General features: G+C 37.2%; 1 protein-coding gene across 2 annotated transcripts in view; it reads right to left on the bottom strand.

Moving 5' to 3' along the window:
• The window catches only part of TRIP11 (thyroid hormone receptor interactor 11), a 75,521-nt gene that overhangs the window by 17,506 nt on the left and 44,345 nt on the right, over positions 1–13,670 (bottom strand). For both annotated transcript variants that reach the window (XM_025392457.1, XM_025392455.1), the window contains exons 14-16: positions 9,361–9,524; positions 7,834–7,937; positions 3,407–3,506 (exon numbers count right to left, since the gene is read on the bottom strand). In XM_025392457.1, the coding sequence (XP_025248242.1) occupies positions 3,407–3,506; positions 7,834–7,937; positions 9,361–9,524 (368 nt within the window). The remainder of the gene's footprint in view (positions 1–3,406; positions 3,507–7,833; positions 7,938–9,360; positions 9,525–13,670) is intronic.

Here is a 13,670-nt window from a genome sequence, read left to right on the forward strand (position 1 = left end):
TAAAATGCTGAAAGAATAATTTTTAAAAGGAAGGATAGCAGTAAATCTTTTACCAGCCAACACCATCTACTAAACTATAGTACTCTTAGGATCGTGGGATTTATTTTCTTCGTTACTTTCCCGGGAAGAGGGATAGACGGGGAGGGAGACAGGGAGAAAGATTTAAACAGTTCCCTACTACTGGTTTATGTCTCTACTCAAGTTCCTTTTCTCCATGGAATGCTGCCTGATCCTTAATGGGATTCTGGAGGAACTAAATATGCCCTGTCTTATGATCACTGTTGTGCACCACTGTCTTCAATTACTAACCTGCGGGGTATCTACACTATGTGTCATTTCCTTAGCTAAACTCCTTGGAAAAGGGATACTATCTAGTATCTCATACAGCACCTAATGGGAAGCCAAGCAGTTGGTTCTCATTAAATACTTACTGCCTGATAAGCATCTGTCTTCATACTTTTCACACAAGGCCCAAAAATACTCTTAATTCATAACCACAGATGCACATACATACTCTTAAGAAATGACTGAAATTATCAACAGTCTACTGTTTCAATATTGGTGTTATTTGCAACAGCTCTCTTCTTCATGTGTTTGACCAGACTGAATCATCTCATCTCTGGTAGCAATGACATAATCAACCATTTTGAATAAAATACTTTTAAAAGTGAGCTTCCTATTCTTAATATTGTTTAAATGCTGAAACTGTGTATCAACTAATCATTAGTCTACAGATGCTTAGAAGTAAAACAATACTTCTTCTTTACAATTCAAGTCTCCATGTACTTTCTTCCAACAAAAGGCAATCTGTCTTTTTCAAAATTGTTTCTCCTGGCAAATACTTTTGCTGTCTGGCCAAGTTTTGTGTTAAAAATAAAGTACAGTATTACAACATCAATCAACATTTAAAGTACTTAATGATCTAGGAGAGAAAATATACAGTGATTCTTTTGAAACAAGTGAGCCAATAAAAGTTTTGTTTATATTATCGAATCAAGAGTGCAGCTTTGAGAAAATAAAATTGCATTTGTATTTAGAGATATAAAAGTGATATTAAAGCACTTAGGTAATACAAGAAAACAGATTGTTAAGAAGAGCTGTAAATGGCAAGAATGACTTAGAGACATAACAGAACCAACTGTCTCTTTACACCCCTTCCTGTCTGTGCAACACTGGCCTCCTGCCTGCCCTTTCAAATACCAGTTATACAAGCATAATCAGAGCTTTCTCTGTAGCTAATACTGATTCTACAAAATAAGTCCAAAGTTCATATACATTTACAATGAATATTAGTATTTTTTATATGAATAGGAACCTAGGCCACCTAAGCCTTATCATCTATAGTCAAGAACATCTGAAAATATTCTACTAGTGAGGGCTTAAATGAGTGTCTGAACAAGTACTAAATACAGATTGAGTATCCCTTACCCAAAATGCTTGGAACCAGAAATGTTTCAGTTTTTGGATTTTTCAGACTTTGGAATATCTACATTATAGTACTACCGGCTGAGCATCCCTAATCCAAAAATCCAAAATCCAAAGTGCTCCAATAAGCATTTCTTTTGAGCATCATGTCAGCATTCAAAAAGTTTTAGACTTTGGAGCATTTCAGACTTTGGATTAGGGATGCTCAATCTGTATTTCAAGAACTCTGATAATATTTATTAACTACAATAAATCACAGAATTTTAAATTTACCATCAACTATTGGGAATTACTCAGGTAGGTGTCTAAAAGAGGATGCGGCCTTAGATATTACAATAGCATAACATACAGCACTGAGCTGTCACAAAGCAATGAGCTGATTCACAACACTGCTGTTTCATCTCCATCAGTCTAGCCCAACCCGAAGATTATCAATTCCCAGTGTGTCTCCTCTCAGTTGCCCATATGTCTTCTAGATAATGCTGTAGTTGCACTGGCCTTCAATCTAACTAGACTGTTTTCTAAATAAATACTGCTTTTGGTAAAGGCAACCATTTCAACATTAGGGCACAATACAGAAGATGCTACCATATTTTCAGGGGAAATTGGAGATATACAGAACAAAATACAAGTCAGACTATAAATAACCATTTTCCTGACAGAACTACAATAACATGGAAAGACCATGAATTATGGTAATAGGTAAAAAGATCGGAGTTCAAATCTTGCCTCTTTAATCCATAAAATGGAAGTAATACCACCTATTTTAGAGATGCTTATAAGAAGTAAATGATGAGAAGACTAAACACATAAATGTTATGTCAAATGTCCATAATAGACACTCAATGTATAATTGTTTCCTTGCTGCCCATTTCCAGGCCCTCTACTAGATTTAGAGATCCTAGCCTGGCCAATCTTACAAGGTAGAAGACTTTTGGTTGGGCAGTAACTTGCCTCAGAATCAAGTCATTTTGAGGAAAATTCCTTCACATCTGTCTTTTTTTCTTTATATTCCTAAAAATCTCCCCTCTCCTGTCTCCTACTGGATTTAGGCCAGCTTACTTTGGCTTGTCCTTTGGTGTCCATGCGTCAGTGGTTCCTGCTGGCTTGCCTCCCTAGTGCCTAAGTCACTGCTTCTGTTGTTCACAGTTCCTCTGCTGTACCATCTCCTATTTTTGCTTATTTCTAATTTCATGTTAGGTGGTATTTATTAATTACATGCCTTGTTACTATTGTGCCTAACCTAGACATCTAATGTTGATGCATTTCTAGGCTCCATTATCACCTTTCCAATAACCTTGAATCATTACCTACTAAATGCAGCCCTAGAATAGTTTTGACTTCCTGGTTGCCTCTAAATCAGAGATGAAATGAGGATATGCCATCTTTGTCAGCTGTTGGATTCAACAAAGCCCTGTAAGCCACCTGATCATTGAACCAATTAATAATCCTAAGCATAGGACATACCTTAGGGAATGGACAGGGCATATAAGACACTTTATAAACATCAAAAAATACATGATGTGCCTGTGGTAAAACACCATCTACAATCATAAAAATCTAGCTACACCCAGACGTTCATTCCACAGAAAGTTACTCTTTTATTTGAGAATTCTGCCTTCCCTAACAGATCAGACAGCTTTAGGTAAGATGCATGTGAACTGATAAAGGGAGAAATCATATCCACAAAAAGTCCAATCAGTCCAATCAATCCCTCTGATGGTCAACAGGGTGACAGTCAACGCAATGGCATTGCCTCAACATCCAGGAAAACTAAATGGACAGCCAGGGCCAACTTAATGACTCTAGTTTCACTAGGACCATACTTAAATTGAAGCAAATCAGTCAGGGAAGATACAAATGGAAGTCACACATCAGTGAAGTTGGTCTCAGTCAACTGTGCCAATTTATGACAGAAGACTACATTTGACTTAATATCAGTATTGTAGTGGGGGAAAAATGAAAAGAAAAAAAAACCTACTTTGTTTTTTAAGTTCTTCGATTTGTTCTTCTTTTACATCTAACTGTTCTGTAAGTCTTGATGCTGAATCCAATGCAGCATTTGCTTCATCCAAACGTTCCTGAGAAAGAAAACTTTATTAAAAAGAAGTATGCAAAAATTATTTCACAAACTAGAAGGCTGAGAGACATCTTAGAGTCAACCTTTACATTTCGGCTGGTGAGGCTGCACCTCTATGACCTTGGGCAAATGTATCCAACCAATAAGTATCAAAGGCAGAACCCACATTCTTTTCAATACAATACTGCCTCGTGTAGAGGAACTACATAAAAAGAGCAGATACCACTGAAAGACAACATGACAGAAGTTAAAAAAAAAACAACAATATAAACTACAAAAAAACAAAGATACAGAAAGTCCAGAAATACAGCAACAAAAGTTCTTCTCTTTTTAATTTTTGAAAGTCCAATAAAGTGATGCTTGATTATGACTTTGTTACTTTAATTTCCCTGACCACTACTAGCGAATTTGAGCATTACTTTTCATGTTTGTTTACAGAGCAAGCTGGATCTGCCCTTCTGTGAAAACCTCTTAGGATACATTGCCCAAGATTCTACTGAGTTGTATTTCTCCTGTCCATCTGTAAAAGCACCTTGTATAGTAGATATGAAACTTTTTCACCTCTGCTACGCAAATATCGTTACCATATCTGCCATTTTTCTACTGACTCTATGATATCTTTTGTCATGTAAACATTTTAAATACTATATAGTCCAACATGTTCTACTTTGCTTTTACAGCTTCTTAAGTTTTAGTCTTGGTTAGGATCCTCCTTGCCCTTAGAATGTACGTGCAGTCTTCCAGATTTTATTACAAGATATTTTGTAATATATTTACATCTTTAACATAGTGTTTCTTAATGGGAGTGACTTTGGCATTCCTTGCCCAATAAATGCCATCTATCCCCAGATAATCAGCACCACTCCCAGTTGAGACTCCCTGCTTTAATATAACTAGACTTTACTTTTGTTTATGGTGTAAGATGGTGGTCTATTTTTTCTTTCCTTCCTTCCTTATGGACAGCTGGTTTTATTAACATTGTTAATTAGATAAGCTATCCTTTTTCTCATTAAATTAATTTAGGTTTTAGTTTCAAATTCTCAAATATATCCTGGGCTCTATTTCTGGATTCTCCTTAATCCACTAATCTAGTCAATATTGTATCAATTTATGGCTCTATTATGATATCTAGTAGGCAGATCTCTCCTCACTGCATTATTTCTCATAATTTTCTTGGCTATTCTCAAGTATTCTCCCATGTAAATTTAAGGTCAAGTTTTGCCATCTTCAATCAGTGTGATAGCCTTTTTACTGTGTGTCATCTTGGATAGGCCACAGTCCCCAGTTATTCAATCAAACATAATCTAGGTGTTGCTGTGAAGGTATTCTGCAAATGTAATCAAAGTCCTTAATCAGTTGAATTTAAGAAAGGCACATTATTCTGGATAATCTGGGTGGGCCTGATTGAAGCAGTTTTAAAGTTCTTAAAAGCCAGGGTTTAGGCTTCCCCCTAAAAGGGAAGAAATTCCTTCTTTGGACCGCAGCTTCCGCCTGTGCCTATGGAGTTCCATCCTGCTTGTGACTTTCCTTTCCTGGCTGCCTGTGGACAACAGCTTTGGCCCATGCCTGTTGAGTTCCAGCCTGCCTTTGATGTGGTCTTCCCATCTTGACTGCCAACCCAACAAATTTCAAACTTGTTTAGCCAGCCCCTACAATCATATAGCAAATTCCTTGTAATGAATTGCATGTGTGTATCCATATACATCACATATATAAATTTGATACATATACATACATACCCTACTGATTATGCTTTTAGAGGATGAACCCTGATTGATTTATAGAGTGACTGAAATTAAAAATTTTGAATGAAATATTTAGTATTCAAAAATCCACAAAACTAAATTTAGTGTGAAGGAAATTTAAACTTTCAAATGATTTTTAACCCCACAGCATTTGTACTTATGAGGTTATTAAAGCTTAAATCTACACTTAGACTTTTTCCAAAATCAGCATTTAGATTTTGTTATTCTTTCTACCAATAGTTTGGTTTTTATTTCATTAATTACAGCTTTTATTGTTATTAATTCCCTCAGTTTCTTCTCATTTTGTTGTTCTTTTAAATGTATATTACATTTTAAATTTTAAAAAATAAAACTAGTTTTAAAAGAAGATTTGGCTGGGTGCTGTGACACATGCCTATAGTCCCAGCTAGTCAAGAGGCTAAGGCAGGAGGATTGCTTGAGCCCAGAAATGCAAGGCTGTAGTGCACTATTATGATCACACTGGTGAAGAGCCACTGCATTCCAGCCCGACAAACATGGCAAGATTTCATCTCTAATTAAAATAAGAAAAAAATGACAGGCATAGAGGCTCACACATGTAATTCCAACACTTTGTGAGGCCAAGACAGGAGGACTGTTTGAGCCCAGGAGTTTGAGACCACCCTGGGCAACAAAGCAAGACTCTGTCTCTAAGAAAAAAGAGAAGAAGATCTGGACTTCCATTCTAGCAGTTCCACAGACTGTATACTCTGGATCCACTAGAAACTGCTAAGCATGTTGGATAAAATACATCTTTTTAAATGTGTTAATGAGCTGACAAGAAAGTGAGTATAAATGGTCAATAAACATATTAAAAGATGCTTGACCTCACTGGTAATTAGGGAAGTGCAAATTAAAACCACAGGAAGATAGCCCTTCTGCTATGGCTTGAATGCATACCCACAAGTTCATGTGCTGGAAGCCTGATTTCCAGTATGGCAGTATTGGGAGGTAGGGCCTGATGGGAGGTGTTTGGTTCATGGGGGCACCACCCTCATGAATAGATTAATGTCCTTATTGTGGGAATGGGTTCATAATCAAGGGAGTAGGTTCCTTACAAGAGAAGGAGTTTGGCCCCCTCTTGCTGTCTCGTCTCGCCCTCTCTTTGCCATGGGATGATGTAGCAAGGAGGTTTACCAGTTGCTGGTACCTTAATCTTGGATTTCCCAGCTTCCAGAACCTGTGAACTACTAAGTTTCTGTTCATTATAAATAATCCAGTCTGTGGTGTTCTATCATATCAGCACAAAATGAACTAAGACACTTCCTATCCATCAGATTGGCAAAAACTTTGAAAGTCTGATAACGTCAAGTGTTGACAAGGATATAAAACAAGAACTCATGTGCACTACTAGTGGGAGTAAATTAGCACAACCACTTCAGACAACAATTAACTACCATCTAATAAAGCTGAAGCTGGTCATATATATCCTATAACTCTGCAATTCCAATCAAGATATACATCTAAAAAAACTTCTTGTATGTATAGAAGATCTCTGAAATACCCTTTATTAATAAAATGTGTAAATTATGTATTAATGCAATGCATACAGAAGTGAAAATAACGAACCACCTACATACACTAACACACAGTAATATGACTGAATCTCATAAACACTATGGTAAGTTCTTTAAAAAAGCAAGTCTCAGCCGGGCGCAATGGCTCACGCCTGTAATCCCAGCACTTTGAGAGGCCGAGGCGGGTGGATCACGAGGTCAGGAGATCGAAACCATCCTGGCTAACATGGTAAAACCCTATCTCTACTAAAAATACAAAAACTTAGACAGGTGTGATGGTGGGCGCCTGTAGTCCCAGCTACTTGGGAGCAGAATGGCATGAACCTAGGAGGCGGAGCTTGAAGTGAGTGGCGATTGCACCACTCCACTCCATTCCAATCTGGGCGACAGAGTGAGACTCCGTCTCCAAAAAAAAAAAAAAAAAGTTTCTCCTAAATCTAAAAGCACATTATTTTGGTGTCCTATCTTTTCATAGGGGTTCATTTTTATTTATTCCTTATATATAATTTTTGTATGTATGAAATGTAGCATGTAATAGAAAAATCTTTTAAAGGATGATGTTATTATATAAAAGAAAAAGATTTAATGGAATTATGTATATTGTTTTAATCCATGTGAAATAGAGTGCTCAGTAAATTTTGCTGAAAAAAGAAAATTACACGCCAGGTGCAGTGGCTCTCGCCTGTAATCCCAGCACCTTGGGAGGCTGAGGTGGTGGGCGGATCACCTGAGGTCAGGAGTTCAAGACCAGCATGACCAACATCGTGAAACCCCCATCTCTATTAAAAATACAAAATTAGCCGGGTATGGTGGTGCATGCCTGTAATCCCAGCTACTTGGGAGGCTGAGGCATTTGCTGTGTCTACTCTAAACTATGACACCTTAGGGAAATCCTGGGTATCCTGTTCACTGTCAGGCTGCAGCAGAGGGATTCAGGGTAGAAAATTTACTAAATGAACAGTTTTGGAGATTATTTCCAAGACAAAGACTCTACAAGTAACTGTTTCATGAATAATAAAACCTACAAGAGAAAACTATTTTGTCCTACCTGTAATGATATCACTTTTCCTTCCAGATTTTCTGCCTTTTTCTTCCATTCAGCTATAAGCTGTTTTTGCTTTTCGAGTTCAGCAGAATACATAGCTTTTTCCTCTAAAGAGAAAAGAAAGTTACATTAGTATTTTGCAATCATGATAAACTAGAATGTTAAGCCATTTGAAATTTTAATACTGTAACGAAAACAGTCCAAGTGTCTCAAACAGAAAAGAATATACGCTTTAGTGATGATGTTAAGTGGTACTACAGTAATGAGATCACTTTCTTCTGCCTAAACACTGCTCCATCTTGTCTATCTTACAGATTCTTCTCTCCCTTCATAACTCTACTCAAATATTTCCTCTTTGGCAATGCTTTCTCTACAGTCTCAGTTCTACACTGCTTTGTATACATACCCACTCTAATAATTACATTATACTGTAAAGCAGACCTCAATAATTTTTTTTTTTTTTTTTTTTGAGATGAAGTCTTGCTCTGTCACCCAGACTGGAGTGCAGTGGTGTCATCTTGGCTCACTTACTGCAACCTCCGCCTCCCGAGTTCAAGCAATTCTCCCTGCCTCAGTCTCCTGAATAGCTGGGATTATAGGCGTCTGCCACCATGCCTGGCTAATTTGTGTATTTTTAGTAGAGACGGGGTTTCACCACATTGGCGAGGCTGGTCTTGAACTCCTGACCTCAGGTGATCTGCCCGCCTTTGGCCTCCCAAAGTGCTGGGATTACAGGCATGACCCACCGTGCCTGACAAAAATTCTTATATCTAAAATTTAAGATTTCAACCCTGAAGAGACACAGAGGTACAAATTTAAAGTTTTGCTTAGGCACAAAACTACAAGTCCCTGTTACTTCCTCATTCTCATATTCCCTACTCACCTCCCCCAACTAGCAGTTAATTTATTGCCAATAATTACTGAATGCACAAATAAACAAATGGATGGATGAATGATCTAAAGTGAGTAAATGTAAGGATAGGAGGTAGAATGTGAAAAGGTATATTTGGTTCTCAGGGTAGAACTGCTCGGGTTACTATTATTGTGTCTCCAAAAAAGTATCTTCCATATGGACTAGAAAATGCAGTTACCTCAAAGCATAGACGAACTGCTATGAACATGTGAATCACTATTTCAAAGAACAGTAATTAATGATGATTATCTGAAGTAGGTTCAACCTCCAGCCCTTATCTTAAAACCTAACTATTCTTTGTATGTACGTGTCTCTCTTTCTTTGTATTCTCCTCTTTATTACTTGATCATCTTTCCTTGTATTTCCTCAACTCTCACCTCTCACTGGTAATAGGATACTAAAACAAATTTTTAATAATTACTAAATAAAGTTTGCTTTCTTGTCTTAATTGTAAAAGGAGTCTAAATTAACTTTTTGATGGCTACTCACCCTTCCCCTCTACCAGTGGGTAACCTTTCAGAGATTTCCCCATGCCTCATCTAAAACAGGTCTCAAATTAGGCAAAATTACCAATAACTACACTTTTTCTTCATTGAAAGAGTGACCGTAGAGCTTACCTTGTTGGAAATGCTCTAGTACCATCTGCAGGTTGGCCAGTGACAGAGCATACTGCTTTACTTGTTCCTGAGAGACAGAAAGCTGCAGCGCAGTTTCATCCCTTTGCTTGGAGACTACATTCAATTGTTCTTGCAATGACTCTACCTGCACACTGGCTTGATGGCTTCAAACAAAAAGAATAAAAGTCAAACTACTTCTATCTATTTAGATACTTTAAGAAGAAGAAGCCACCTTCCCTACATCTTATTGCTTTATTTTATTTCATTTTTTTGAGACAGTGCCTCGCTCTGTCACCCAGGCTGGAGTGCAGTAGCGCAATCACAGCTCACCGCAACCTCCGCCTCTCATGTTCTAGCGATTCTCCTGCCTCAGCCTCCTGAGCAGCTGGGGTTACAGGTGCCCACCACCGTGCCCCACTAAATTTTGTATTTTTGGTAGAGATGGGGTTTAACCATGTTGGCCAGGCTGGTCTCAAACTCCTGACCTCAGGTGATCTACCCACCTTGGCCTCCCAAAGTGCTGGGATTACAGGCGTAAGCCACCGTGCCCGGCCTCTTATTGCTTTAAAATCAAGTTAGATTTCAAAGTATTTAGATACTTTAATAAGATGAAACATCCTCCCTACATTTTTTATTATGGTAAAATACACAGAAAATTTACCATTTTAACCAGTTTTAAGTGTACAGTACAGTGGCACTAAGTACTTTCACACTGTTGTACAACCACCACCACCATCCATCTCCAGAACTTTTCTGACCGTCTCAAACTGAAACTCCATACCCATTAAATAGTAACTCTCCTTTCCCTGGAAAACTACCATCCTACTATCTATCTCTGCTAATGTGATCTTCTCTACACTTTACTGCATTAAATTCAAGTTAAATTTCAAAGAAACTTGAAGAGTTCTTCTGGTACTTGTTGCCCTGCTTTTGTAAATTCAATCACCCTTCCTGTGAAAGTGACTTTGAACAAATGGCAGTCCTTTTAAAGACTAAGAATTAAGTTAATAAGAAAAGTCAGCAAAATAAAAATGTAGGCCAGGTGAGGTGGCTCTCACATGTAATCCCAGCCCTTTGGGAGGCCAAGGCAAAAGGACTGCTCGAGCCCAGGAGTTTGAGGCTGCACTGAACTATGATCACACCACTGTACTCTAGCCTGGGTGACAGAGTGAGATCCTTTCTCTAAAAAATACAAATAAAAGAAAAATGTACAAATGAATAGCCTGTTAAATATATTTGAAAATATATTATGAAAAATAAATTTGTACTTCCAGGCTAAAACTCTAAAACTCATGAAATGTTTTGTAAGGAACCCTGGAAGTCATTGTGTCCAGCTCCCAATTTAATACAAAATGGATTCTATGACACTCCCTTGCCTTAGACCCCTTTGCATTCACGGTGAACTCACAACTTTCCAAAGGCTATCCCACTGATGAAATGCTCTGAATATTAGTTATCTTTTATTATCATCTTTCTTTTTGCCTATATTAAACACAACCTCTATCTCTGACTCCAGAGATTCCTAAGAAGTAGATACAGATATAGCACCTATCTAGGCTTATGTCACTGGTGTACTTCCTTAATGTATAATGATTACACTCAAAATACTGCAATAGTCTCCCAGGGGTTTTAATTTCTGTTTAAATTTTTATTCAAGAGCAGCCCATTAAAGCTCATTAGGATCAACTCATTTTGAAGAGACTTTACCCATTAGCACCCTCTTGTGGAAAGAGTGTAAGTTGGTCATCAGAAGGTCTAAAACTCAGCTCCCAAATATCTCTGGACCTTATTCAACTTTGCTGGTTAGCAGTCACTCAAAGGGTGACTGTAGGAATGAAAGGGGGATGAGTTATGATGGCACTCTAAAAGTTAATAAATACCAGGTGTTACTACTGTTAAGTAAGGGCTCACACCACCGTAATCCGGTTTGTACATCTGAGTTACTCATACAACAAGTATTTACTGAATAGCTATTAAACTGTGTAATATATGCTATGCGATAGGTAGAAAATGAATGGGCCCATTCCTACCTCCCAGTGACTTTACATTTCACTGGGTGGGAAACAGTATAGGATATGTCAACAATTACCTGTACCCTAAACTAAAATATAAGTGTCCTCAAACTACAAGACTCAAACTAAGTATTATGCAAGTTTAAAGGAAAAACATCACACCCGGAAGGTTTGTTTTTGGATATGACAAGTGGGGTGCTAAATAAAGCATCTTTTAGGAAGAAATGGAATTGAAGAATAGGCACGATTCACAGAACAACTTGCTGGGGATCAGGTTCACTCTTCAGGCAGAAGGCGGCATATGAAAAGAAAAAGCAGAAGAAAAAGAAATAGGAAAACAGTGGCTCTATCTGAGAAAGTGAGTAATACAGTTTGGCTGGATGTAGCTGACAATGTGAAAAAAGGCTAAGGTGGTAGGATCCTGGGACCATCCTTGAGTCAAGACCAGTTTTTGAAAAAAGGAGTAACAAGATCACAGCTCTAATATAAGGAAGGTTATTCTGGAAGTTATTATGAAAAATAAACGAAAAGTGCAGAGACTAGAAACTATTTTAATTAAGAGAAAATAAGGGCTTGAAAAGTGCAAAAAAAGAGTGAGAATATAGAACGTTATAGCGTTTCTGCCAAAGTGAAACATACAGCCAAACGATCACTCATTGTTTTAATCCCCGTTTTAAACAAGTTTTCCAGCTGAGTCTGAAGGTATAATAATACACTCTGCAAAGGTGGGGTAGGGGTTAATTCTCAGGAATATTGACTCTACTGGCCTATAATCTCTTTGCAGACAGATAGAAACTATTATCTCATTTTATCTCCCTTTGGGTCATAAATAGCAAAAAGATAAATAAAAAGATGCATATACAACTAATAGGAATACAAATGGACACAATTTTTTGTAAAATAATTTGGCAGTATAATCCCAGAAGTTTTAAAATGCTTCTTGATCTAGAAGTGCCATTTCTCAAAACTTAACACTAAGGATATAATCTGTCATCAACAAAAAATTCGTGTCTTGGGATATGATAACACTCAGTGATTTTGAAAAGCTGTAACATAATAAATGACTGGGTTAATCATGGCAAATCCAAATAATGGCATATTATGTAGCCATAAAATATTGCAAACATACATGGCTTAACATGTACTGACATTCATATTGTTGATAGAAACAGGTTACAAAACAGTATATTATAATCTCAGTTTTGCTTTAAAAAGGGTTTATAATATATACACACAGACATGAAAGTATAAAAAGGCACACAAAAAGATTACCTCTGGGCATGTGGGGCTCTGTGTGATTTGTGTGATTTTCCTAAACATGAAAAATATAACCTTTTTATAACTAAAAAAAAAAAAAAAAAACAGGAAAAAAATTTTATTGAGAGAAATAAAAATCTAAAGTACATAAACAGGGACCAGGTCACTCAAGAGTGCTAATAAACCCAGTTAATTCTTCACACTGACATACTGACCTTGGTCTTTACTTTGCTACTTCCTTTACTCTCTTCCTTCTAACATCCACACCCTGTTCAACTTTAAATCATTCGATGAAAAATAAAACCACATAAATAGTTATTTGGGAGTTGGACAGAGCCAATTAAAATTAGTCAGAATTTCAAACTATACTCCTAAAATGGTATGGTAAGAGACAATGATCTAGGGTGACGGACAAGACACAGAGAGTTTGAACGCCAGATCTGCTTAAGAGTTCGTACTTACTCCAAAATTGACCATGTAATTGGAAGTAAAGCACTCCTCAGCAAATGTACAAGAACAGAAATTATAACAAACTGTCTCTCAGACCACAGTGCAATCAAACTAGAACTCAGGACTAAGAAACTCAATCAAAACCGCTCGACTACATGGAAACTGAACAACCTGCTCCTGAATGACTACTGGGTACATAACGAAATGAAGGCAGAAATAAAGATGTTCTTTGAAACCAATGAGAACAAAGATACAACATACCAGAATCTCTGGGACACATTTAAAGCAGTACGTGTAGAGGGAAATTTATAGCACTAAATGCCCACAAGAGAAAGCAGGAAAGATCTAAAATTGACACTCTAACATCGCAATTAAAAGAACTAGAGAAGCAAGAGCAAACACATTCGAAAGCTAGCAGAAGGCTAGAAATAACTAAGATCAGAGCAGAACTGAAGGAGATAGAGACACAAAAAACCCTCCAAAAAATCAATGAATCCAGGAGTTGGTTTTTTGAAAAGATCAACAAAATTGACAGACCACTAGCAAGACTAATAAAGAAGAAAAGAGAGAAGAATCAAATCGACGCAATTA

Source organism: Theropithecus gelada, chromosome 7b, assembly GCF_003255815.1.
Source record: "Theropithecus gelada isolate Dixy chromosome 7b, Tgel_1.0, whole genome shotgun sequence".
In the NCBI taxonomy this organism is placed as follows: domain Eukaryota; kingdom Metazoa; phylum Chordata; class Mammalia; order Primates; family Cercopithecidae; genus Theropithecus; species Theropithecus gelada.